We start from the raw sequence: 27428 nt of genomic DNA on the forward strand, positions 1-27428 counted from the left end.
TACTCACTCAAATAATTACTTAAGTAAAACAAGTACAGACTCTGAAATGTATTTGATGAGTAGAAGTAAAAAGTATTTTTACCGGATGTTTCCTTACAAGATAGATTGATGGCTACTTTTTCTTCCAGGTCAAGTATTTTAATCGTTTTCATGCATTTAAAAACAAAAAGTAACGACCTTGTTTTGAAAATCTATTAAGTAAAAAGTACAAATACTCATGTTAAAATGTAACGGATAAAAATAAAATGTAGTCTAAAAAATAAAAATACTCAGTACTGAAAAAAACTACAGGTACTCGAGTACGTTCCCATCTGTGGCCTTGCGACAAGCTTAGATATTTTATACATGCCAACAATAATATGACTCAGATGGGACAAACATCCAATATTGTCTTGTTCCAAACACTACACAATAGTATTTTCTTATTTTTGTTTGATATTATGCTGTGCTAGTATACGCTCAAAAAGATTTGAACTTTCTTGCTCTTATCTCTTGCCATAGTCCAAAACCAACATACCCGATTATTAAAAGTACTGTAGGATGAAAATTGCCGCTGCAGAAAACCGCTAATTCAGAGAGGGTTACTTTAAAAAGGCATATACAAAGAATAAGAAAGCGATTTTCTGTTGAAACAAGGTTCCTACTGTTGGTCTAATTACTAGATACTGAAGCATGATTGTAGGCGATCTGCAGATTTGCCTGAATGACTTGACTGTTGCTCCACTAATCAATTTCAACACCTAAATGAGCACGCATTTACATATTTCCATGTGCCTCTCATGGTTGCTGCAGGCGCCATCCCATCAAGTGTACACACTGTACTGCACATGCGGTAAAGCCAAGAAAAATTTGACCACTCAGGAGCCTCGGGTCCAAACAGTCACAGCATTAGTTTTGCTCATCAAATCCACAAATTCAAAAATGGCTACACCAATGTTTGCAATCTTTTTAGTAAAAAAATAAATGACAATATTTTCTTGAACGTATGAAGTCAAAGGGGAAGTCAACCCCATTGTTTGTTTGTTTTTTTACAATAATATGCTCTATGCAGCCCCACTAGTCTAAATATGGTATTCTGGTTAATATTGTGTCGGCAATGACTAATCACAGCTCACCTGTTTTCTGAAGCTGAGCTGTGATTGGTTGTTACCTGAGACCTGAGCAACATTGATGTCATCTTCAGTCAACAGCAGGTGGCAAAATGGCCACCCCCCGAGATGGATAAAAATGGCTCGATTTTGCTTCCTAACTCATATTCCACAAATGTAAGATTAACTCATTCACTGCCATTGACGGCTATAGACGTCATCAATTCAATGGAACTATTTCTATTAGTTTAACATTTTTTTTCCACTTTTGTTAACAAGAGTATGAAAACCTATAATAGCAGTTGTAAAATTTGTGATTACTCGTGAGTTAACTAGTGAAGTCATGCAATTAATTACGATTACAAATTTTAATCACTTGATGCCCCTAATTTTTAATAACATTTTCTTTTTAAATAAAATAAAATAATTAAAAAAATAATAATAATTTTTTTTTAAAGAAAAGATTATTAAAAATTAGGGGTGTCATTCAATTTTTTTATCGTAATTAATCGCATGACTTTAGTTACCTCACGATTAATCACAAATTTTATATCCTGTTCTAATACAATAAAAACATTCTAGGTTTTCATACTCTTGTTAACAAAAGTGGGAAAAATGTTAAACTAATAGAAATAGTTAAAATTAATTTTTGACGTCTATAGCCATCAACGGCAGTGAATAAGTTAATCAAAATGTCATGTTTAGTCTCCTAGTGAGGTCACATATAATATTATTGTCAAAAATGTTGGGATCAAATAAAAGTAATGAGTTAAAATGGTGCTGGATTTTGAACGTAAAAGTCAATAAAATACCAGGATTCCAACAAGGTTGGTCGGAACAGAGTGAGAAAGCCAATTGTGATTATATTTAAGCCATAACAACACAATCTGAGCTGTTTAGCGCACGAACATGGACACACAAAGCTCCGTGTGTTGAATGATGGCAACAATGTCACCTCAAACTCACACTTAATTTGATGATAGTGTCAATTTTCTCCCTTAATCTCTCCCCGCTCACGCACACACAGATATTTATCTGAAATTTGTTATGTAAAGCTGACTAGATTTGATCCTACAAAGCAAAACTGGACCTCTGCTTTGCCCAGGTTTTTTTTTTACTATGCCGTCACCTCTGTTGTTGTTTTTTCAACTTACTGTGTGTGTGTGTGTGTTGTAGGGTAAAATGAAAGGCTTATAATATGACAGTGTGTTTTGTGTGTGTGCGTGAGTGAAAGGCACAGGAGAGCACGTGCCAGGCAGGCTGAGCTATTAGCGGGCCACTTGAGATGGGTTATGTAACTCGGCTGATGCAGTACCTGCTGGGCCCGTAGCTCCTGTCCCTTTACACACAAACACAAGCATACACCACACGTGCACTATAACACTGCTGCCATTACCTCCCTCACGTTCTGGTCTGTGTCCGTGTTGCAAGTTGGTGCACTGATGCTAATAGAGCTGGAATGGCTTTAATTACTATTTAACTACACTCTATTCCTGAGGGCAGACTACCTTAGCAATGAAACCACGTCTCTCTCCAGTCATGTAAAAGCAGAAGGAAATGATGCTTGGCACAGGCCTGGAGGCTCAGTCTCTGTTTGATTGTGGCTGTGCAGTGGAGGCAAACGTGTCTACGGCGCATTACTATACTGTACATGACCTCTCACTAGCGCAGGTGATACATGAAGCAAAGGCACAAGAATTAAAATAGACAAAAGTGAAAGACTGTCTGTAGTTAGCGTCTTATCTTTCTGGTTCATTGAGAATGACGCAAGACATTAATTAGCAGTGGATATGGATGGGAGTGACTGCAAAATAAAACTATTATTTTTAATTTGACCGCATTTTATCTGGATATCTGGCTTTGACACCCCCTACCAAGCTTTGTGTAGTTTTATGTAGTCATGCCAAAAACAATCGAGTCGTTGCTTGTTGCGTATGGTATTCATGTGGCTGTTTGATGAGTTTTTTTTTTTTATAGAGCATAGTCTGGGGCTGTTTTTAGCCCCTCCCACTTCCTTACGTTTTTCTTTTTCATCTGAGAAATGTTTTTTTCTGTCACCCTCTGTTGGTCATTGTTTTTTTTGTCTCTTGGGCAGGTTGTATCTTACTGTAAAATCCTGTGTATAATATGTATAGATAACTTTTTTCAAGTGTCGCAAATGACATCCATTCTTTGAATTGGCTCTACATTCAAAGAGATTGCTATTTTTGACAATTAATTGATTGATAATTCATTTAGGGATATGAAAAAAGGTTTGTCATTTATTGTGTAATAAAATGGAAGCGAGTTTGTCGTTTACTGCTCATGGTAAAAAAAAATATTTTTCACTGAGATTGTAGAATATAGATAAATCTCCCTATACAATCTGTTCACTTGTACTTTTAAGAAATATATTAAAGCACAATTACTAAAAATAGATATATATGATATTGATATGCAGTAAGAAATTATGATATTTAATGATTTTTTTAAATAAATTTATATAATTGTTCTGCCTTCACTGTAGTTGGTATTCATTTTGTGTTGATTAGGGGCAGATATAACAAGATTTACTTCTTTCTGCTAATTCGTTGTCTTTAAAGTGACAGTGTGTAATAGTTGACCACAAGATGTCGCTATATCATACAATGCAGCCGAAGTGTGTGCATTTTTAAGCACGCACATCACGGCAGTGAGCCGCATTTAGCCGGAGCGCAGCTAACAAGAGCGGCTAGCAGGAGCGGCTAGCAGGAGTTAGTCGGAGCCATAGGCTGAAGTAGCTAACAAGAGTGGCTAGCGGGAGAAGCTAATAAAAGCTTGCGAGAGCAAAGCAGAAGGTGACAAGCGACCAGAGCCCAAATCATGAGACCCAGCAACAATAGGCCCCATCTGTGGAAGGTAAACGCTTTCCACCCATTGGGTCCTACACCACCATGGCGCTAAAGATTACATAATGTCACTTTAACGAATTACGTAAATAAATAAATGAAATCTCTCCCCATAGCTTTTGATTGATGAAACAAAGTCACATATGTCGCGAGTTTGCTGGCTTAAACAGCACATTTGAGAGAGCCTGGTTTGTTAAAAAGTGATCAGCCTTTGTCATCCTGTCAGCATCAACGTGTGCAAAGTAATCTGATGGCTCTCGTCGTTTTGCTTGCTGCAGGCTAGCTAGCAAATAGCGGCTAACGCTGGAGATGCTAACCCTAGAGTCGGCACTGAATGCTGGCAACAGGCGCCATATAATACCATGTCAGCGTAATTAGGTAGGTTTTTTTAACGTTCTTAATTAGCAATTGAACTTGATTTCAGGACTACATTGTGTTGTAGACATCCGTGGCAAACGTTCGGAAAACACAGCAACGAGAGTCAGCGGTCACGCTACGACACGCTGCCAGGAACAACTTCAAAATAAAATCACCCAAGGGACGAATGTCAGCATAAAAGCATTTGGAAAGATTTTATTTTGAAGTTGGCCTCACCGCTGGCGGCGTGTTCAGTCATGGATAGCATGAACAATTGTTGCTGTTTTTAGCTTGGTGTGCTGACGGTCTACACATGACCAATTGTTGGAAATTAGGCACTTAATTACATACATTTGTAACATTGGACATTAAATATTAGGTTGAAATGTAAAGTATGCCTTTTTCCATAACATTTAGGTACCGGTAAATGTTTATAAAATGTTTTATTTGTAATGATTCTGTGTATAGTACATGATTGTGGTTCTTTTATATGGAAAATATGTTTTTAAGTGAAATGTGTTGCTCTGTACTTGTGACATGTACAATGACAATAAGTTAGATTTGGTTCCATTGTATTGTAACCCACTCTCACGGTATCCATTTGCAAAGGTCATAAACACATTATGCCTTTGTTCGAGCAAATACTGCATGGGAAATTGGTTAGAATGGTTTGAGTGTGTGTGCATATAATACTGACCGCTATCATCTGGGCAACATAGCTTTCTGGACCGGTGTATTCGGTGGGATCCTTCACTCTCACCAGAACCAAGAAGTACAAGTAATGCCACATATTGTGCTCACACATGATGTGCTCTTCAAAGGACACCGTCTTGTTGTCAAATTTGTCCCTTTCCAAACCTGAAAGGTATCGTCTCATCATTCATACAATTTCTTACAAACTTTGCAAAATTAGGTAGGATTTATGGACTCGTACACACCACAGATGAAACAGGTGGTTTTGAGGATTTCCTCCTTCCTTTGTTTCTCGCTCCTTAAATCGGCAAAGGTGTCAATGATTACGCCAAAGATGAGGTTGAGAACAATGATGATTACAACAAAGAAGAACAGCAGGTCATAAACCACGCGGGCCGCGAACAGCGGTTCCTGTTCAGGCAAAATATAGAGAAAATGCAAATTAGCCAACGAAAAACAAATGTCATCTATGTACATTACAAATATGTCCTTATCTGACCTCTTTGGAGGGTCTTCTCAGGATATCGCCAACACCACCACCATTCCGTAGCCCTTGGTTCAACACGGTGATAATGCACATAAGCAGCGTGTCGCACACCCTCTCAGTTCCTTTGTCTTCATCCAAAAACAAGTGCGTAAGCAGTGAGTATGACAGAAAGAAAACAGAGGATAACAATTGTTATATGTTATTCATGTAAAAGAATAAAAAGGTAAAAAGATCCTATCTTGACTTAAAGGGAATCCATTATGGGAAAAAATGCTTGCAAATTAAGCAACCTAAATTCACACCCCGCAGTACTTGAGGCGGGATTGGGTTAAATTCATCCCCATCATGTTGTACTCGTCTGTAGCCTCGTCCTAGCTAATGCTAAGATAGCTTGTCTCTCAGATCCGGCCAGCCTCCACATTTATAAACTTCCTATCGTCTGTTGCTAGGGCAGTGTGAGAGGCCAACAACGAGATGTTAAAGCAGCCAAATATTCTCGTTGCTAAGGTAGTTGTAAATAGTTCTCGCGGCAAACATCCTGGATGGTGAATGGGTTAGCCTACATGCTACTTGGTACACTACCTAGCGGCGGAGACCATGGATAAAAAAAAAAAAACTCTTGATGGTGGATGATTTGATTGAGATCTCAGCAGACTCATGACTTGATTATGAAAGACACAACATTAATAGCTAGCAAATATATGACTGAACATCAAATCGGAAATTAACACACACAAAAATGCTGTTTTAAGAGCATGAAAACGTCATTTAACTTTTAAAGTGGAAGTCAACCTTAAAATTTTCTCGAGAATAATATGTTATATGTGACCTCACTAGTCTAAAAATAACATTCTGATTAATATTACATTTGTGGAATGTGAGTTATGCAGCAAAATCCATCCGCTTGTATTTACCTCAGGGGGCGGCCATTTTGCCACTTGCTGTCGACTGAAGATGACATCACAGTTGCTCAGGGCTCAGGCAACGACCAATCACAGCTCATCTGTTTTCTGAAGCAGTGCTGTGATTAGTTGTTACCTGAAACCTGAGCAACTGTGATGTCATCTTCAATTGACAGAAAGTGTCAAAATGGCCGCCCCCTGAGATAGATAAAAACTGCTAGATTTTGCTGCTTAATTCACATTACACAAATGTAATATTAGAATGTTATGTTTAGACTAGTGAAGTCACATATAACATATTATTGTAAAATTGACTTCCCCTTTAAATGTTGAATTGATGGTAACAATGACCGCTGAAGATGAGGATGACATGACGATGGGAATGGATGAGCTCACGTGTGTGTGTGTGTGTGGATTTAACGCAGGTGAGTCATTTTCTTTGCCTCACCAGATATATTTGTGTGAATGTCAGTGTGCATGTGTGAAAGACAGTGTGTGTGAGTTTGTGTGTACACTGTCACTGATGTCCTGTTGTTTTTCTGTCAAAAAGCTAATATATGTTCAGATTTCAGTTAAACCACAAAATATTTGCCACATCATAAGCCAGAAATGAGTTAGTGAACATGTCACAAAAACAACAGCAAAAGGACAAACTTACCAGCAGCAGTTTCGGTGGAAACAGGGCATCTCTCTTTTGTACATGAATCTTCCACCATTGCTTTATCAAATAAATGTCCTTGTCCTATGATAAATGATAAAAGTGCAGTGTCACTGTCAACTTTGGCTTCTGTTGAGTTTGTGCTGTATGTTCTTCCTTGGCTTGACTGGGTTCTTCCTCCCACAGTCCAAAAGCATGCACAGTATATCGGGTTCAACAAACACTATATTGCCATAGGTGTGAATGTGAGTGTCTGTCGTGATTGACAGGTGATCAGTCCAGGCTGCGGCCAACCTCTCACCCTTTAAGCTGGGATGGGCCCCAGCCCAAGTGCCGTTGAAAACAGATGCAAAGCAAATATTTTTTAGAAATGAAATCATCCTCGTTCTATCTAATCAGTGCTGGTAATCAGCAAGATTATTATGTAAACAGCAGCTGCCGGGTGGGCGGATGTCGAAGTGCTGCTTGAAAAAAAGCTGAACAAATCAATTGCACAGCAGTAAAGTTGTGAGCAGCTTAGGAGCTCTGTTTGAATGGAATCATCTGAAAGAAAGGGAGCGGGGCCGAGCTACGAGGCACATGAGCCGTGGTGGGGTGCAAGGGTCAAAGCCCTCGTTTGGCAGCTGTTTGGACACCGACAGCATTCTCCACAGGTTTGCTGGAGCTTTGCACCTCAGCTGCCTCTTGAGCCAACAACCACAGAAGCACGAGCGCCGCCGCTTACATAACCTGCCACTGCTGTGCTGTGCGCGCGTGTCTGCGCGCTGTTCGGCAGCACACAGAATGGCGTGGCCACCAGGTTATGCAACAGGTGCACATGTGCCTGCTGCTTGTCTATCCTGACCGTGCAATGCTCATTAACACCCCCACACTCTGCAGCGTTTTCAAAACATGTGTCTGCGAACACACTGTTCATTTTCGAGCTTCATTGGGAGCGATAGTTTTAAAATAATGAATGCCTCTTTGACTTTATTAGTAATGAAGTTTAAATACACAGAGCTCTTATTTAAATGGACATTTAAATTTTGTTACTTTTTCAAATTGTGTGCCATTATTGTTACATTTAAACCAACATCCTCAAATTGTTCAGAATAAACAATGTGAAAAAAAAAATCCTCGCCTGCTCATGAACATGAACGAGAATAGCGAGTGCTGATTATAGCCCCAAATCCAGGCACTAATATATATATATATATACACCTCGGATTAACCTCCAAAAAAAAAAAAAAAAAAGTGAAACAACAAATAACTTTTATATAGCTAAGCTCCTCAGCTGGTTTCTACTATTGGAAATGATCTGCCCCTTGCAGACAAGCGTCTTCCTCCCTCCCCTCTGCTTCCTCACTCACTGCTTGCGCTCATAGGTACCACTTACACCCGTGCACGTGCAGGCAGACACTAATTGACAAATAGTCTCTTAATTGACAATCACGTGGACTCTGAAGTGAATGACAAGAGCGCTCAGCATACATTTCTCTTTTATATAGATAGATATATATATACAGTGCTGCTCAAAAGTTTGTGAACCTCTTGAGCAATTTGGACTTTCCAATTGTTTCAACCTGATTCTGTTGTTCAATCCGAACCATTACATTTTATATGAAATTCAGGTGAAAGCCAACCTGTGCATCACATCGAGGGATTTGCTCTTTTGCTGCATCTGAGACGTGTGCATGCTTCAACAAGGCTTTCATGGAAGGCTTGCTAGGTAGAAGCCTCTGCTCACAAAAAAGATCAAAGCTGCCCATCTCAATTTTGCCAGCGAGTACCTGGACAACACTGAAGCTTTTTGGAAGTCCAAAATTGAACTGTCATGTTTTGGTGAAAAGTCAACACTGCATTCCAGCAAAAGAACCTTCACCCTAGAGTGAAGCATGGGGGTGAGAATGTTAAATTCTCGGGACCTGGACAACTCCACATAATCCAGGGAATCATGAATTCAGAAGAATATTGTGAAATCCTGGATCATAACCTGAAGCCGTCCTTTGTGAAGTTACAGCCTGGTAGACGATGGCTCATGCAACATGACAATAATCCAAAGCATTCCAGCAATACAACCAAGGAATGCCTGAAGAACAACAAGATTCATGTTCTGGATGTGCCCAGTCAAAATCCAGATTTAAATTCTTTCAAAATACTGTGGCAGGACCTGAAGCGGGCAGTATATGCTAGACGCCCATCCAAACTCTAACTGGCTGCATTTTGCAAGGAAGAGTGGCAAAAATTCCCCCAAAGTAGATGTGAAAGACTGATAAATCACTAAAGAAAGTGTTTGGATGAAGGTCTCATTGCAAAAGGAGGTGCAATGCCTGATTAAGTGAGAAGTTTACATACTTTTTCTTAAATCAACAACTTTTGTTCAAGAATGAATGACAATACTATGATTTTTTTTTGCTCAAGTCCATTATTTTCAATGTCAGCATTGTAGATTTGGGTATGACTAAACATTTAATAAGGTTATATATATACATATATAATGTGTGTGTGTACCGTAGTGATTATTGAAAAATTACTGATAAAATTCTAACCTGATGCAGGTAGCCGGTCCACCTCCATGCGGAAGTCATCTTTGAGGAAGAGGAAGCCGATGATCGAGAAGAAGTAGACAAGAAAGATGGCCAGAACTGCGGTCAGGATAATAGAGCGTCCATTCCTTGTCACGCTCTTTATGACATTAAGTAGCGTTTCCTCTCTGATTACCAAGTCAAAGAGCTGTGTGGCGAGATTATCATTAGTCATCTACAATGTATTTATTTATCCAATACATCTTGTGTAGCGCATGTCAGTTCTTACCAGAAAGCTGTAAAAGAACTCGTGCGCGAAGAGACCCAGAACGCAGATGATTGCATAGCCCAGATGGTAGATGAAAAGCATGTCCATAACGACAGCTTTGTAACCACGGGTGAACGTCCCCTGGTTTCCCACAAAACTCACCAAAAAAACTAACTTGTTGAACAACTGTAAGAGTATACAAGAAACACATTCAGGAGATAGCGCAACACATCATTCAAGTGTTCGGCCACCTACATTGACGGTACCCAGTAGGAGCAAAGCAGGACCCAGGCCCATGGTGTAAATGGCACGCAAGATGAGGAAAACCAGGAAGAAAAGGATGCCCCACGGTTTGGGTAGCACTGGAAGTAAAGCAATGGACGCCGCCAATGCCGCCCACAGCAATATACAGTTGAAAGAGGATATGATCCCTATGGAGAGAAAGAAATGAGGAATGGTGACATTGGTTTTCGCCTTTCATCCATTGAATTATTCAGAACTTAACGTTTTAACTTAGCACAACACAATTCCACATTCAAACACTGTTAGGAAATTATGTATTGTCTCACGAATATTTAATGGAAAACTCTTACTCTTTTTACTGGTGATATTCATCTACCTTATGTGCGCACTCATTACAATAGAAACACTAAAAAAACGGTATCAGGATTGAGAAAAATTACCATTATAGAGTTTGAATTCCTCCATTGGCTTTGACCCTGAAGACATGATCACAATTGTCCCACATTTTGTTTGTAAAAAAAAAAAGACCTAGACTGTATGCAACATTAGACATCCAATTGAAGACAATGTAATACTATAAAACAGAAAGGCTATATCAGATATTAATTTCTCACCTTCATCTCCATCATCCCCAAATGGGTAGAATACAGCCACGCATATGTTGAGCAGACAGGCCAGGTAGAAGGAGATGCTCCCCCAATTAGAAATATGGCGGGAGAACCAAAACAAAGCCTTATTTTCTACATAAAAAAGGAAGCATGAGAGAAAAAATATAAAGAAACATATTACTTATTTGTTTAATCCTTTGAATCATTTAAAAAAATTAATTACTAGATTAGCGCTGCCCTTCGCTAAGTGCAAAAGACAAGGGGTATTTTTTTGATTGCCATTTGTTGTAGGGCTGGGTATTGCCAACAACCTCACGATACAATGTGTATCACGATACAGGGGTCACGATACGATACATATGTATCCCAATACGTTTTACATTGCTTAACATGCATTTTTATTATAACAGCCATATATATATCTATATATATGGATAGCAAAAATGTTTTTGTTTGCAGCTCTTCTGGTTTACCACCAAGTGACATGTGTGGTCTGAATGCGCGTGCATTGCAGATGATGGTGATACTTTCACAGACACACCGGGAAACTTTACAAATAGGAATGGGCCAATATGAGTAAAAATATCAAAGTATTAAAATGACAGCTCTAAAATGTGCTTATTTGAAATGTTTGGGGATTTTTTTTTCTTTCTTTCATTTCACACATTCTATTTAGTTTTTAAACAAAATATAGGAAAATTGGTACATTAAGAAACATATACCATGTTAAGTTTAAGTAAATAAATAAATAAATGTTGATAGTCTTCTTCTGTTTTAATTTTTCTTAGTAAGAGAGTGTCCAATCACTGGTGAGCTATTTTTAGAACAGACTTCAATTCGTGGTACACCTACAGATAAGTTTACAATGACAACACCAGTCAGTTGGACAGAAGACAAAGAAACACAAGAAAGGTGCACAAAGAATTCTTGAAACAAGTGACTAAAATCACCTTTTTTTTTTTACACAGTGTCGCAAAATGCAAAGACTCACTTCGGATTTTCTTCTGCCAGCTCATCTCATTGTAGAGATTGTCAAACTGCTGAAAGAAGTCATTCACTTTGCTGCCCTGGTCATCTCGCTCAGTGGTGGTGAACACACGCATTTTCGACTCCTCGGTCAGGTACTCACAGATGTTGGGGACTGGAAAAACAATCTGTTCCATGCTACGGTCGTGACGCACAATCTGGCAAATGCAAATGACTTGATTTGGTAGATCCAGAAAAGAAACCGGAATGCAGTAACACCAAATTCTTACTTCAATCTGAGCTGTGTGATTGGCATAGTATTGAAGGGCATCGTCCTTTTCATTGTCAGGGTCCAAGCTTGATCCAGAAGCCAAAATCGACCCTGGCCTCAGACTCTGCTGTAGGATCTTATTGTGTCGAGCCAGCTGGGGAATGAAAAAAAAAAGGTGTCAAATTGGGCAGGAATAAAAATTAATTAAATACTTTGCTTATTATCAGAATGATCATCCTTCAAGAGGACAATGCAACTTCCACTTTGATTTGTTGAAAGGTGCTTTGTTAATTATGACCCTGTTTGTTTATTTTTACATTAAAGCTACTGAATACAGAAAATTGAATTTCGATTCGCTACTGCCACCTGTGGCCGGAAAATTAAACTACATTTTCCCTTCTTCAAGACATCACATCCGCAGACAAAGGGCGGGAAATTCAAACCCGAATCCATTCTGAAAACTATTGGCCATGAGGCTCCCATTATGAACAGCTAAGGTGTCAACCGATCCATCATTTAATTATTATTATTTTTTTGCAGTTCAGAGCTGACTTCAGGCAGAAGGCAGACTACACCTTGGACTGGTCACCAGTCAATCTCCGGGCACATATAGAGACAGACAACTATTCACACAATGAATGGGAACTGAAGCCACGCTGCCTTCACTGAAGTCAGATAAGTGAACCACTACACCAGGGGTGGCCAAGTTCGGTCCTCGAGAGCCCCTATCCAGCCTGTTTTCCATGTCTCCCTCCTTCAGCGCAGCTGAATCTAATGATCAGCTCATCAGCAAGCTTTGCAGAAGCCTGATAACGATCCTGATCATGAATCAGGTGTGTTAGTGGAGAGAAACATGGTAAACAGGCTGGATAGTGGCTCTCGAGGACCAAATTTGGCCACCCCTGCACTACACCATCAGTGACCTACAAATGTTCAACAAGTTTAAAATGTGAATTCAAGTGGATTCATCTTGTTACTATAACGACCAAAGTAGGCTGGGCAGTCCAAAATACTGTACGACGGTGTACAATCAAGACACAAAACTTAAGGCCAGCTAGACGCAGCTAGCTTTTTCTAGCTAACAGCAGACAAAGACAACATTCAAACAAACATTTCATCACCTGCACAATTAAACAGCTACATATTTTGTGTCACACTCAAATCGCACATAAATTTGAGAAAAGGTGCACAGAGAGCATACAAAAATATACATGCACTCTAATATAAATCACCACACAACACTGAGGTCAGCAGAAGGTCAGACCGACAGGGAGCAAATGCAACAATTGCTGTGGGTGAGCAAAAAAACAGGTGTGGTTACTAACCTGGTGGGCTAGTATGTAAATGTTATGACCAACATCTAATGGCTTGATGTGGTCCAGAGAACTGTCCTCATCCTCCTCACTTTCCAGAGCTTGGGCGTAAGCCTCTTTCATGACGTCCACCTAAGGCACAACAATTGTTCAGATTTCAAAATGGCCTCCGCTGTATAAGCACCACAACACGCATATAGAGGATGGATACTCACAAGTTCAGTGGGTCTCATCTTGAAGAGAATTTTCTCTGCGTTCTCGCTGTCATGGCGGCTCTCCATGATAGCCAACAACAGCTTGGATGCATTATTCTAGAAAATATTTTTAACTTAGCCTCAATCATTGTGCAATCACTTTTATCAGGCTCATGATTAAGCCTCACCTTGAGCTCCAGCACCAGGTCCATGCGGTTCTTCACCAGGGGGTTGATGGGGTTTACAATCAGAGCTATAATGATGTCAATACCATTTGACTCATGTCTTGCTATACATGTCTGAAAACAGGAGTGCACGGCTCGCATTAGAAAGAAAATTGAAACATCATGCTGAAAAGAAGAATGAGAATGAGTCATCCAATTACAAGCACATACTTTGTAAACTTCCAAACTTTAACAGTAAGACGTAATCAGCTCATTTTAATGGTGCGTAACAGCATCTCCATGTCTCAGTGGATCAAACCCAATCAAAGGGAAGGCGAGCTATTACTTTAGATTGAACCCCTAAGCTTGCTCACAGCCTAAAGCAAGCATATTTGCATTGTGTCTTGGGGACTGATGTGATATGTTGGGGTGCATGAATGTCTATTGTATCATTTGATGTAATTGTGGGAATGCTGGAACCTTTATTATTGTGGAAGTGCTGAAAAACATTCCAACTTATGTTCTAACCATTATTATTTTAGGCAATTTTTATCTTGCTCACTTTTTTGCCATGCAATAACTCCCAGATAATACTTCCGATTTACACCCTTCCCGGGGTATATATATATATCGTCTGATTCCACATTACTTATAGTAATCGCACAATTTAACGTTAAAGATCAACTTTTCCCCATTCATTTTCAATGGGACTGACAATGAACTTTTTCTGTCCCACTTTCCACGCCCACTTCCGTATATACAACTGATCATCATTACCAGCTCTCTGATACTGCTTAGTGGCGCAGTTGGTAATCAGGAGGTTGCGGGTTCAAATCCCACTCCCAACTGTACATTGCAAATATATCCATGGCCATTATGCCAAGTGATATACATGTTACTACCAACTGACTATCATATCAGGAAATGGGTAATAATTGTACTGAAATGATTAAATGCATTATAGCTTTCAGCATCAGATGACACTTTTCAAAATAAATTTGTCAAGATAGTTCAGTGGTTAGTGCCACCACGGAGTACCTGGGTTCAAATCTTGCTTAGACCACATTTTAGTACATTCCATGGTTAGATACTAACTATCATATCAGGAAATGGATTATAATTTCTCTGAAATGATGTGAATTAAATTAAATTTTCAATGACACATTCCCTGGCATTCAGCAACACATCCTTCAGTACCATTTCACAACATTTCAATGATGACATCAAGTCCACTGTGGCTCAGTAGTGCGACGGAGCTTTGACTGGTAAACGAGAGGCGAGGATTCGAATCCGACCTGCACCCGATTGCAAGCTTTCTTTTTATTCATTTTTAATTTAACTACAATTAACAATTTGTAATTTTCACATAATTTATCTTTTAATTTACTTCATAAGCACATGCGTTCAAATCTTAGCAATCAGCGTTCGGCATTCCCACGCAATTTCTCTAGAAATTCCACTTTGTCTAGTTACAAAATCTATTTCTTTTATTGACATTTCCTCTGCCATCATTCACATACAATTTGTAGTTTGGCGTGTGTATTTTTTTTAAACTTGCGTACAAAAATGGAGATAAACCGGTTAGCATTCTACCTGGTTTTCATGGCAGGGGCCCTGGCAGTACTCTGTGATGGTTTCCAAGGTTTGACGAACCAGATCAACGTTGCTTTCGTTTATATAAAGGCCAAGTAGCCCAAGGCCTCCAGTGGTGCTCCCACAAATACAGTCCAGGAACTGCAGTGTCTCACATACTATATTGTAGTTGGTTTTGTTGTTCTGTGAGCGCAAAAAGTTCTACGCACCGAGCAGACAGAAAACAAGTCAGTGGTGAAATCCACAATAGGAGCTTCTTTCAAAATGATGTGAAAAAGAGTACCTGCAGATCACAATTGTGATTCTCACAGAGAAGCTGAAGGAACCGTAAGATGGGTTTCATAATAGTGATGGCTTGGCTCATGCGGGTCTCCTCTAAGGCCTCCTCAGCCCCTGTCACCTCACTGTTCTGGCACAAGGCCTCAAGATCAGGATCCAGCTCTTTTCGGAAAGCACAGAAAGCCTTAGAGGTCACAGACGAAGCCTCTTTAAGTTGCCCTCGCATGTCCTCCCGCATATGAAGTCCTGAGTCTTTCCCTTGCAGCATGGGTGAAAATGTAAGATAACACGTTTCAATGGAGGACAAAAAGGTATCGATTGAAATTGATTGATTAAAGGACAAAAGTGTGGGGGGAAAACCCTCATAACAATTTCTGGAGTTAACAAAAAACTAGGATTGAGTTGGGTGCTGCAACATGAAAGCACACAATCTTGATACAATGGTCTTTTGATAGGCCGGGGATGTTGGAAGTCACATGGTCTCCCACGTGACAGCATGGAATGGGAATAACATTCTACAGAGAGGTCAGCAAAGCTACATTTTGCTTTCTCCACAACTATTTCAAATTGAGCTTGAAGACCACACATATCGTTTTGGGATTTGGGGTCTGGAGGATATATATATATTTTTTTTTTAAGGAGACTGAAGCTTTTCAGTGGCTGCAGCCCATATGTGGATAGACAATGTTTATGATATAACACAGGGTCGGGGTGGGTGCAAAAAAAAAAAAAGAAGTTATTTTTTTTACAAATATTTCATGGTTTGTCTGTACCCTTTCTGAATCCAACACTCCCAATGTCCTCGTCATCCCTTTTTCTGCTGCTGAGCTCAAACATGTTGACCGACACAGTGGCACGGATCTCCTGCTGGGCCAAACGCATGTGGTCGTAGAAAACCTTAAAGAACCTCTCTGACGTCTTCTGCTTGTAAAGTTGGTTATAGAAGGAGTCCTAGTGGAGGCAGACAGACTTTCATTTCAAATGTTTGTCACTCTTGCAGAGAAAATTGATACGCAAGGCTATGCTAATTACCTGTATCTGTGTATTCCCGCCTTGCAAAAGGGCAATGCCCAACAGCACACTCTCCTCAAACACTTGGTCATTCTTAGTGTTGACAATGAGGTCAATCACGAGCTCAGATGCCCCAACAATGTCCAGCTGACATTGGATCTCCATTATACTACTGCATGGCTTGTCAAAGTCGGCTGTGAGAGAACCTCCTGCAAATATCAATCGTATATTGCAACCATGTCAATGGAAACACTTGACAGCAGTTGGACACCAGTGAAATTCAAACTTGCATCATCAAATTGATGGTCTGTACCTCCAAATGTTGGCTTTGCAAAACCAGCAGATGAGTTGCTTCCAGTCCCAATCTCGGACTTTGAAATAAGTCTTTGATTTCCAAAGTAGCGAGTGAGGAGAATCTCTCTCAACTCCTTTCCCTGAATGGAAAGAAAACATACTGTTAGATGATCCACACAGTCATTTTCTTTTAAAGGTGAAGTCAACAACATGTTGTATGTGCCCCCACTAGTCTAAACATGACATTCTGATTAATAATATGTTTGTGGAATATGAGTTAAGCAGCAAAGTCCACCTGCTGTTATCCACCTCAGGGGGCGGCCATTTTGCTCTTGAGTGAAAATTACATCACAATTGCTCAGGTACCAACCACTCAATCATTCAAATCTACACAAGTCTTACAGAGCAGTCTACAAGAAGTGAACTGTGGGAGTGTGTGCAGTAAATTTTCATGAGAAGATTCTTTATGCAGCCTGGCTAGGTTTTGGGAGGAGAAAGGGAGGGTCAACTAGACAGGAAAGCAAGCATTCTGGTCCGAGCAGGCTTATCAGTCAAGGCCATTTCAATATTGCTTCATGTAAAAAGAAGTGAAAAGCCCATCGTTAATGAAAATAAAGGTGTCCACAATACAGTATAAACGTATGTTAATACGTTCCAAATAATTATTTTCCATAACATTAGGTAAGCTCAGAATTGTCCATTAACGTGTTGAGGATCGTAGATGTGGTATCTTTTATTCATTCATTCAAGTGTTTGTTTGTATATGTCTGATTTGCACTTCATGTACAGAACTTTTTTTTCAATTCTTTATTTTACTTTCTTCCAAGTGTAAATATTACTCTAAAACAGAGTCTATTTGGTCCCACTCTATAGAATTTACTGGGTATAAACACAGGCAATCATAATCACTTTTAGGGGAGTATCAATTAGTTGCAAAAATGTGCTATCCCCCACAAATAGCAGGAGTCAGACATAACACTTTAATGCTTGTTATATTGCCAACCATTTATTTTAATTTCATGTATGTGATAAAATGTGCATTAATTACAGTACGTGTGCTGGAATTGTTTGAAAGAGTCCAATACATGTGCTCTATGCACATGAGATGATCGTCTGAAAGAGTGGAAACGATGCAAGTAGGCCCCTTTTTTATTATTATGAATCATTCTTATATATATATATATAAAATCTTATGACCATTCTTCTGCCATGAGGAGTAACTATAAGATTAAGATTTTAAGTTATTTTCATGAAGACTACATGAAAAATGGCACGCATTAACATTATGCCTGAACGGTTACATAGTGCAGCCCCAATGCTAATACTGCACTACATTGTCAAGGATAGCATAAAGTGGTTCAACTGCATCCAGAGACAAATGAGGCAATGTCATGCCTCACCAACGCTGTTGGCAAGGTGCAGTCCAGCAGACGTGGACGTGCACATGCAGCTGACGCTCTCTGTGTCAGTAAACATCTCATCTGCAGTCAGTGGAGACACTTGTCTGCCTGCACTGTCTGGCTGAGTGTTCACACAACACACACATCCTTCTTGAACTAAAGTTGAGGATCCACTGAGCCCCCCCCCCCCCTCATTTCCATGCAGCAACGCACAGACACAGTCTGTGTGTGTATACAAGACAGACATTACAAACGCGTCCCAAAGCACACGTAACTTATTGCAGCTAGAATCATGTTTTACTTAACACTTCTCCTCTTTCTTTTTTTCTTTTTTTTGGGACGTGTTAGTTATGCATAAATTTAAAAATAAAAGTATGACTGAGAAGAAAACCTCTAGGGTTTTTCCTTGTTTTCTCTCGACAGGGTGCTGCAGTCTGCTGGCTCGCTCTGCAGAGAGAGAGAGAGAAAGAGAGAGAGAGAGAGAGAGGAGACGAGAGGCAGGATGGCGGCAGGGCAGATTCAGCCCAGTCTGACTCATTTTGTTGCTGCATTGACGAGAAAGCCTCCAGTCAGACGTGTAGTAGCCATGAGAGGAGTGACGGAAATAGAGGTAGAGTAATTGATGAGAGGATGCAAGGTTGCCAAGGAAACAAAAACAAGTATGGTGCAGGTTTTTGTTGCGGTTTTAAAATGTGCACCGGCACGCCACACTGCGGTGTCCAGAGCTGCCGGTCCCCACCATTGGCTTTCATACACCGACCCACTTCCCCCCTCCTCCATCTTAAATTTGCTGTGCATTTCTGCTATCTGTATTTTTATAACAAAGACGCATGGAGGAAAAGTGAAAGAGGTTGCGCTTTGCTGGACTATGGTCAGACAAGGTCAATTGTCTCCCAAACTGAGGCCATAGGGAGCACAGTTAGCCAAATAAAAGGGTCCGAATATCGCAGATCGTTGCTAGTGGTGGACTCGGGTGACACAACAAAATCGAGGTCCCAGTAAAACCCTACTTTTGGCAGATATCACACTGATAAAGTCAGGCTAACCATGTAGAGCAGTGTTGTCCAAGCTTTTTCCTCTGAGGGCCACATCCAGAAAAATCGAAGGATGCAAGGGCCACTTAACACATTTTTAACATTAATTTATTAAATGCGCCAAAAATCAGTCAAGTAGTTACTTTGAAAAAAATTATAGTGTAAAATGAGATGAGGCAAAGAGTTTAGAATTTTTTTCTAAATATTAAGGTGGCCCAGCCCTTTATCATTAGATTAGAGTTGACAGCAGCCAAATCCCACCTTTATATTCAGAACCAAAACAAGAGCAATCTTTGTAATCTGACCATTTTTAAAGCAGTTGATTAATTAATGTAATAGGTTCATAATTCCGAGAAGCAATTTTCGCTTCTAAAAATGAATTACCAACTATTCACTACTGTGTTAGGGATATATATTTTTATATCTAGAAAAGATCTACAGAATATAAAATGAATTACAGTAATTTCTGGACTATAAGGCGCACCTAACTATAGGATGTGCTAACTAAATTTAGGGAATACTCGAGTTTGTTACACATATAAGGCGCACCTGACAATAAGCCGCAGGTGCTTTAATGTTACCGCACCGGTATATAAGGGTTCCCGCTACTTTCTTTTCCATAATGAGGGCGCAAATTGTCTCGCTCTTGTTCTGTCTCTCCTACTGTATTTGAGCTCACTTGGTTTGTTTTGCTCTGCTTGATGCTCTTGCACTTCCTCTATAGTGTGCCCCCTTGTGATCTGATGGATAAGCCACACCTTTGTATTAGCCGCGGGGTCGAATGCAAGTGAAAAAAGTCTTATAGCCCAGAAATTACAGTAAATACTAGTAGTGGTAGTATCCATCAACTGTATAAATATCGTTTTTAGACTGGCCATACTTTGGACACCACTTATCTAGAGAATACAAGCGTGTGATACATGGTACCTCAGAAACAAAGCCATGTACACCCCCATCTCACAGAATTGGATCAATCAGGGTATTTCCTTTGTTTTTGCTGTAGACTGAAACCATTTGGATTTGGCAACGAAAGATAAATATGCAACGTTTACCGTATTTAAAGTACTTCAATCTACTATTATAGATTTCCTTCTTTCAATTGGCAGACAACACATTTCTATAGATCAAACTCCCCCTCTGATCATGGTGGAGGAGTTTGTGTCCCAATGATCCTAAGAGGCAAGTCATCTGGACTTTATGTCCCTGGCACCCATGGCAAACAGGTCAAAGGTTAGGGAAACCAGAAAAAAAAAACAAAGAACAAAAAATACTCTGTTATGATGATTAGAAAGATGTTTTCCCTTGACCAGATGCGGGTCATTCAGGCACACCTCTGGATCCAGGCCTGTCTTGATGGTGAATCAAAAGGTGCCAACTCCCAACTTAAGTGTCAGATAAGAGGAAATAAAAGTTGTTCTGATGTCCCTCTCTGGTCTCATATTGATCTTTTGATGTCAAGTCCAAATGTTAAACAGTCTACAGAAAATAAAAGATTTGACCACACTGCTCCAAAAGTGGCAAACTAGCAAAGTTATTCAACAATTTAGCCTGGGTTTTTTAAATGGACACACACATAACGGCAGTGCTCTGCCCTCTCCACATGATGTAAGTCTATCATTAATACTGCCAGCGTACCGGTTTACATAATCCAGTAAAACGCCAAACATTATATTATCCGAGACTGCTTATGTGATGCGATGAGTTGGCAACAAAGTTCAAACAGGCACAGACACTGACTTTTTAATGTGTGTTTGTCACTGAACAATAGCTATAATAATAATACTGTATGAACTGATGTCCTCTGAGGCAGGGGAAAATGAAAGAGGGGTGTTTATGGGTTGGAATGCATTATTTTAATTCCTACACAAGATCAAATGACCGTCACTAATGGCAAAAGAACCATGACTGATTAGTTGATAGGCGTGTTAGGTTGTTCGTTTTCATTGACCTCTGTTTTCTTCTAAATAGTTAAAGCAAGACATAACTATAGGACTACAAGTGGTAATTTGATGATGTCAACAGGAGTGTTTATTATAGGCTGTTTTTTGGTGCATTATTTCATTACTAATGTTGTTATGCTCTAATTGAATCAACACAACAGATCCACGTCCACGTATCTCATGAAAAGTTGCAAAATTATCACATGCGCCCAGTTACAATGTTTTCGACATGCACCGTCATTGCACAGAACATGTTTTTATCCAGCAAACAGGCACAACAGAAAAACAAATTAGGCCCACATGTGAGAGCAATTGGTGAGACTGCTTCAAGGAAGTTTGCAGCATAAACAAGCATTCAGAACTGCTAAATGGAAGGTGCCATGTGATTCCTTAGCCATATTAACTCATTCACTGCCATTGACGGCTATATATAAATTCATTTGAACTATTTCTATTAGTTTAAAAAAAAATTCCACTTTTGTTAAGAAGTGTATGAAAACTTAGAATTTTTTTTATTGTATATTTAGAACAGATATAAAATCGTGAAATAACTAGAGAAGTTATGCGATTAATTACGATGACAAATTTTAATCGCCTAACGCCCCTAATTTTTAATAATCTTTTCTTTAAAAAAAAAAAAAATGTTTTAATGACAAAATTCTTTTTTTTAACTCTTTGACTGCCATAAACGTTATAAAACGTTTAGCATAAACCTAGGGAAGGGCGCCGAGGACGTTAAAAGACGTCCCCTATGTTTTTTTTTTTTTTTTTCAAAAACGGGTGCAGGAAAGCCTTGGGCAGCTGTGCTGAAAGTATCAGGCAGATCTGATTAGTCAAAGACTCGTTTTGGCCCCTAGAGGGCAGCGATGACTCTCTTTGCACAAGGTTGGATGGGCCGCCCACCGTGGGCGTCAGTAGAAGACGTGAGGCGGAGCTAGAGTGTTGAGGAGACAATGGCTGATCCAAGCCACAATGGCTTGACCAAGCAACCGGTTACAAGCAGCTCAGCTTGAGCATTTTTTTCAAAGACGGAAAGCATCAATCAATACTAAAAAGCGCATTGATGTCAACGATGATGATGACAACGAGCTCTACGCCAAAGTTGGAAGCTTTGGCGTGACTGTTATGAACACGTAGTAAGCCTCATCGGTAAGCGCGGCTAGCGCGGCTAGCGCGGCTAGCGCTGCTAAGGCCGGAAAACGCGCACAATAGCCGGCCGGGTACTTCTACACAATCGGACATTCGATCGGGCGATGGAGAGTTGGCATCGACCAATGCAGATTGATGATGATGATGAGGAGGACTCCGAGCTCTACGCCAAAGTTGGAAGCTTTGGCGTGACTGTTATGAACACGTAGTAAGCCTCACCGGCTTAGCGCGGCTAGCGCTGCTAAGGCCGGAAAACGCGGAGCTGCACAAGCGGACATTCGATCGGACAATGAAGAGTACCCCGAGTCCAATGCATATTCATCGGAGGAGCGGGTACAGTCTGATCACGGAGAAGACACTGTTTCTGGACTACGATGCCACCATGAATGGAGTGGATAAAATGGATCAGAACATCTCCTACCACCCGGTATAGCAACTGAAGGACACGGGGAAGCGAGACGTAACGAAACCGTAACGTAACCGTAGCATGATCCTGATATTAGACTTGATGACACACTGCAGTATATACTTGCTATTCCCCGGAAAAAAACGGCCGGCAAGAAAGTGGCGCACGCGAAGAGGCAATCTGTTGTGCAAATGCTGTTGCGTCTCTTTGCACGCAGGAGAGTGTTACAAAAAGAAAAACTGTCGTTGAAACATCCACATATTTGTAAATAGCACCACAGTTGCACACATTTGTAAATAGTTTGCCAAATTGTTGTCAAATTGTTACACTGTTGAATGTAAATAAACGTATTTTGCTATCAAAAAACACTTTTTCATTCTTGGTGGTAGTGTTTTATAGAAGTAAAGCACTATTTAGGTGTTTGTGGCATCATTCATGGACAAAAAGAAGTGTCAAATTCACTAGAATGCATGAAATAATATCGTTTCACTAAAAGCTTGATTTCTCCGTATTTTGGTCCAACACAGGCTAAATTGGGTCAAACTAACCATTTTCTATTGTTGATTACTAAAGAACGGAATAAGGTAGAAACAAACTCTTTTTTTCTGATGAAAGATGAAAGTCCAATCTTTCATTTGGTAGTACGTGTGTTTCCATAGTCCAAACAGAACATTTTCTGTGGACCTTGAAAATCAGTCAAAATGCTTAAATCGGCTGGCACTGGCGGCATCCCTTTTCTGAAAACGTCTGGCAGTCAAAGAGTTAAATAGATGCGTCAAGTGATAAATGTTTTAATCGTAATTAATTGCATGACTTTACTAGTTAACTCACGATTAAAAAAAAAAGAAAACATTATAAAAAATTAGGAGCGTCAGGTGATTAACATTTTTAATTGTAATTAATCACATGACTTCATTAGTTAACTCATGATTAATCATTTTTTTATATTGTTCTAAATGTGCAATTAAAAAAATTCTAGGTTTTCATACTCTTGTTAACAAAAGTGGGGGAAAATGTTTTACTAATAGAAATAGTTAAAATGAATAGACGTCAATGGCAGTGAATGAGTTAAATTAGAACGACTGACATGTTAAAAAAAAAATGTTTGTGACCAAGCACGGCTCGTTTGTTTCACATGATGAACTGATACAATAAAATTTTATGGCAGATTAGTGTTTGTTTTCCCGATCATTTTGAGATATGGTCACAATGTAATGTATTCCTAGATGATTTTAGTATTCCGATATATCCGAGTGCACAAATAATACTAAACATTTCATTTCAAGCTGTGATGATCTATGTCATGGGTGAGATGACAGAGGCACACAAAGGCTAGAATGACGCCACACAATTATGTAAGAGGACACATAGGATGATGTCACACAGCATGCAATAAATGCAGGAATAAAATGTGCTGCCACAAAAAAACGCAGGTACATGCATGCTCATTATTACTTCCGGCTTAATAGCACCACCTACCAAAAGCTTCGAAAACAGAGCCACACTAATGACGCTATCTCAGCAGACATCACACGGTTATAGCTTGTTATCTATTGCAAGGCAATAAAGTGGAAGAAAATGAATGGATGGAGGTCATGAATTCTATCCTATTTGCATTTGTGCTCCATATTATGCTGAAAATGTAAGTGGACTGAAAGGAGGTAAACGCATGCCACAATTCAACAAACTCATCCGTTTACTTTCAAGTTTGAACTATATGCTGCAACTTTTTCTTTCCTGGCTTTAACTGCTTCAATTGAAACAATGATGCAGTTTATCTGCAGATTTTCCCAATCCCAGGAGAGTATTTTAGCTCCTCTTAAACTCACCAAAATTGTGTTTTCTGTTCATTAATTTTTCAATGAATGTAGTCTGTTCCCACTCTTGAAGTGAAATCTCAACTAATTGAAACATTCAGGTGTCTGTTGTGATCTTTTCTTCCTTAATGTTCCATCTTCAACTCTGGTAGATTCATCAACTCATTTGCTCCCAAAACATATTAATAGGTTCTATTTTAAATGTTTTAAGTGTCCCAAAGACGTATTTATAAGTTTGTGTTTATTTATGCTAGTGCATACAGAAGGCTTTGATGCAGCCTCTGAACTGCAGAGAACGGGTAAAGCAATGGTAGTAATTACAAAAACGGCCAGCAGGTGGCAGAAGAGTATATGAGATCAACCAGGGCCATGTTAAAAACAAGCCGATTTCCCCGGAATTCTAAACAGATTTGTGAATAATAATGAAACTTAGCTATTTTCTAAGGCTAGTTGCTGCAAAATGGAAACTGATGAAAGACGACACTCTAATCTTTATTTTAGTATGTTTTTATAGCAATACAACACAACATTCTATGGGCCTTGCAAAATCAGTCAAAATCCAGTAAAACAACTGGGAGCAAAGGGAGTTGCTTCAGTGGCAAAATGGCTGGGAGTGACTGAGTTAATAATGATTGAGCCATATTCCAAGCTATATACAGCCATTCTTCATAATGTTCTGCAGCCGGTGTTTTACATACAATACAGTCTTCGGCAAGTGAAGCACTAAAGAATTACTTCATGACCCTTCTGAAGTAGTGCAAATTTACGCCCACAACACTTGAATCCCTGGCTGCTGATCACCACATCTAGAGTTCCACCTGCCACCAAATAATTTTCCAACATTCAGGAGCAGGCCACAGAGAGAGGAGGATAGAGCCATCCTGTGCACATTAGTTACTGCCTACCTCTGTCCCTCATTGACAAGGCCTGCGGATCACGCATCGGCATGCACAATCACATGGCTACGTACCGCCGCAACAAACTCTAATAAATGTTTATACTGTAATTTGAAATGTACCCATCATAATTGATGACTACCATAAGCGAGCAAACTTGGAGGGCTGTCGTAACCTGCTGGAAGGAATTCTTTGCCACACTCTCACTCAATTTTGGATAAAGGATATTCTGTCTCTACTCTTTCAAGAAGTTGGGAAATACAGTATTAGGCACTGACACCAGAGATATAACTATATATATATATATATATATATTTATATTTATTTTAATACGGCACCCATTTTAGGGACATGTTGGTTGGTTCCCATCCAATAGACATTGCCCCTGCCTCTGCCATTTTAAAACTGACCATCTGTATTATTCTTACTATTAACTTAAATATTTCACAACAACAATAAAACAATAAATAAATATAATAATAATAATAATCATCATCAACAGAGATGGAGACGCTTTGGACAACGTAGATTTTGTGCCAACAAGGAGAACCTCTGTTTTGTCAGCATTTAATTGCATGAAATTAGAGGTGAAATGGGCATTAACTTCTGATATGCAGGATGTGAAGAAGGCCGGAGGAAGTGAAATGTTAGGCTTGCAGGAGCAGTACAGCTGGGTGTCATCCACGAAGCAATAAAAGAGGATATAACATTTTATGGAACATGGTGATGAAGTACATGATGAAAAGCAGGGACCCAGGACAGAGCCCTGGGGCACACCAAGCCTGGGAAAACTCCCGATGGCCACTCAAACCCTGCGCACACTTCAAGTCACTGGGTAGAAGTTGGATAATTTCATTTGTTTTTATTATTATTATTATTATTATTATTATTATTAGTGTTAAAAACTAAAAAAAATAATTTTTTTATTTCTGTTTTTATTTTTTAACAAAATGCTATTGAACGCTTCATATGAGCTTGGAGTAAATTAATGGATTAAAGCTTTTATTTTCTTTTGTATTATGTAAGTCTCATAAAGCTGTGCAGTTTATATGTGAAAAACAGTGTTTTTGTGTGTGTGTTGAATAGAGTGACTTTTGCACACACAAGCACATCATGCATGCACACTGACACATGCACACTTCCTGTGCCCAGTCACGGCCAGAGCAGACAAACAACACGTGCCGATCTCTTGTCACTGGGGAAACCAGAACATAACATGCGCTAACAGACACCTGACTGACGAATCAAAGACACCTGACTGACGAATCAAAGACACCCTTTTTCCTGCCATTAAGACTTTCATATAGGGCTTTCACTATTAGCATATTTAGCCTCTCATTGCATTTCTTATTTAGGGTCATAGAGTTTAAACGAACTGACGTCAACTTTCTGGCTGGTCACAGCAGACAGCTAGCCAGCTTGAATTCAAATAAAAGGTGAACGCATGTGAGATGTCCATGATCTCATGGATGAGTTGACATATAAGGACAGCTAGCTTGGCACCGCATGCCTCGGACTGTGTATGAGTCTAAGAGAGGCTTACCATATACATGGGTGCATGCGATGCGCTTAGCATTGAGAGGGTGGTAATCTGTAAATCTGCTTTGCCTTGGGCTGGGCAGGTGGAGTTAAATTTGGCAAGTGAGGGAAAAAAAGGACAGAGTGTGACTGACAGAGCGTGACTGACAGAGCCTGACGGGGATAAGTGTGAAAGAAAAAAAGAAAGATGAGTATAAGACGGTGAGCGGGAAAAATAAATAAATGTATGGATGCATTTACATCGTATGACATTGTTTGGTCGATCTACTATGAATACAGTACACCAGCAAATTGCACTTTAAGGCAGTGCTTTTCAATTATTTTTAAGCCGCGAGTGAATCTGAATTTCCAGGCTAGTTCCCAGCAGCATGTTGCGACAGAACGACTGACTTGACTCGTCTCTTGATCAGCTTGGGGCGCCACAAAACGGTTGTTGCCGATAGCAACAACACACTGTCGTCTTGAAATCACGTTCAATTGCCAATTA

The 27428-nt window shown here is 39.6% G+C and overlaps 1 protein-coding gene across 3 annotated transcripts in view; it reads right to left on the minus strand.

Moving 5' to 3' along the window:
- itpr2 (inositol 1,4,5-trisphosphate receptor, type 2) overlaps positions 1–27428 on the minus strand; it is a 68210-nt gene that overhangs the window by 4602 nt on the left and 36180 nt on the right. Inside the window, exons 38-56 of one of the 3 annotated variants that reach the window (XM_086073072.1) lie at positions 16780–16900; positions 16488–16675; positions 16229–16406; positions 15460–15617; positions 15177–15377; positions 13608–13718; positions 13441–13536; positions 13238–13357; positions 11932–12066; positions 11667–11859; positions 10682–10807; positions 10508–10543; positions 10080–10255; positions 9846–10010; positions 9581–9764; positions 7053–7136; positions 5505–5620; positions 5251–5416; positions 5010–5170 (exon numbers count right to left, since the gene is read on the minus strand). In XM_086073072.1, coding sequence (XP_085929198.1) covers positions 5010–5170; positions 5251–5416; positions 5505–5620; positions 7053–7136; positions 9581–9764; positions 9846–10010; positions 10080–10255; positions 10508–10543; positions 10682–10807; positions 11667–11859; positions 11932–12066; positions 13238–13357; positions 13441–13536; positions 13608–13718; positions 15177–15377; positions 15460–15617; positions 16229–16406; positions 16488–16675; positions 16780–16900 — 2715 coding nt within the window. Of the gene's footprint in view, positions 1–5009; positions 5171–5250; positions 5417–5504; positions 5621–7052; positions 7137–9580; positions 9765–9845; positions 10011–10079; positions 10256–10507; positions 10544–10681; positions 10808–11666; positions 11860–11931; positions 12067–13237; positions 13358–13440; positions 13537–13607; positions 13719–15176; positions 15378–15459; positions 15714–16228; positions 16407–16487; positions 16676–16779; positions 16901–27428 lie in introns of all 3 variants that reach the window. The other 2 variants (XM_086073070.1, XM_086073071.1) reach the window with 2 other exon arrangements.

Source organism: Leptonotus elevatus, chromosome 4 (genome assembly GCF_054856555.1).
Source record: "Leptonotus elevatus isolate MCC_2025b chromosome 4, RoL_Lele_1.0, whole genome shotgun sequence".
Taxonomy (NCBI): Eukaryota; Metazoa; Chordata; class Actinopteri; order Syngnathiformes; family Syngnathidae; genus Leptonotus; species Leptonotus elevatus.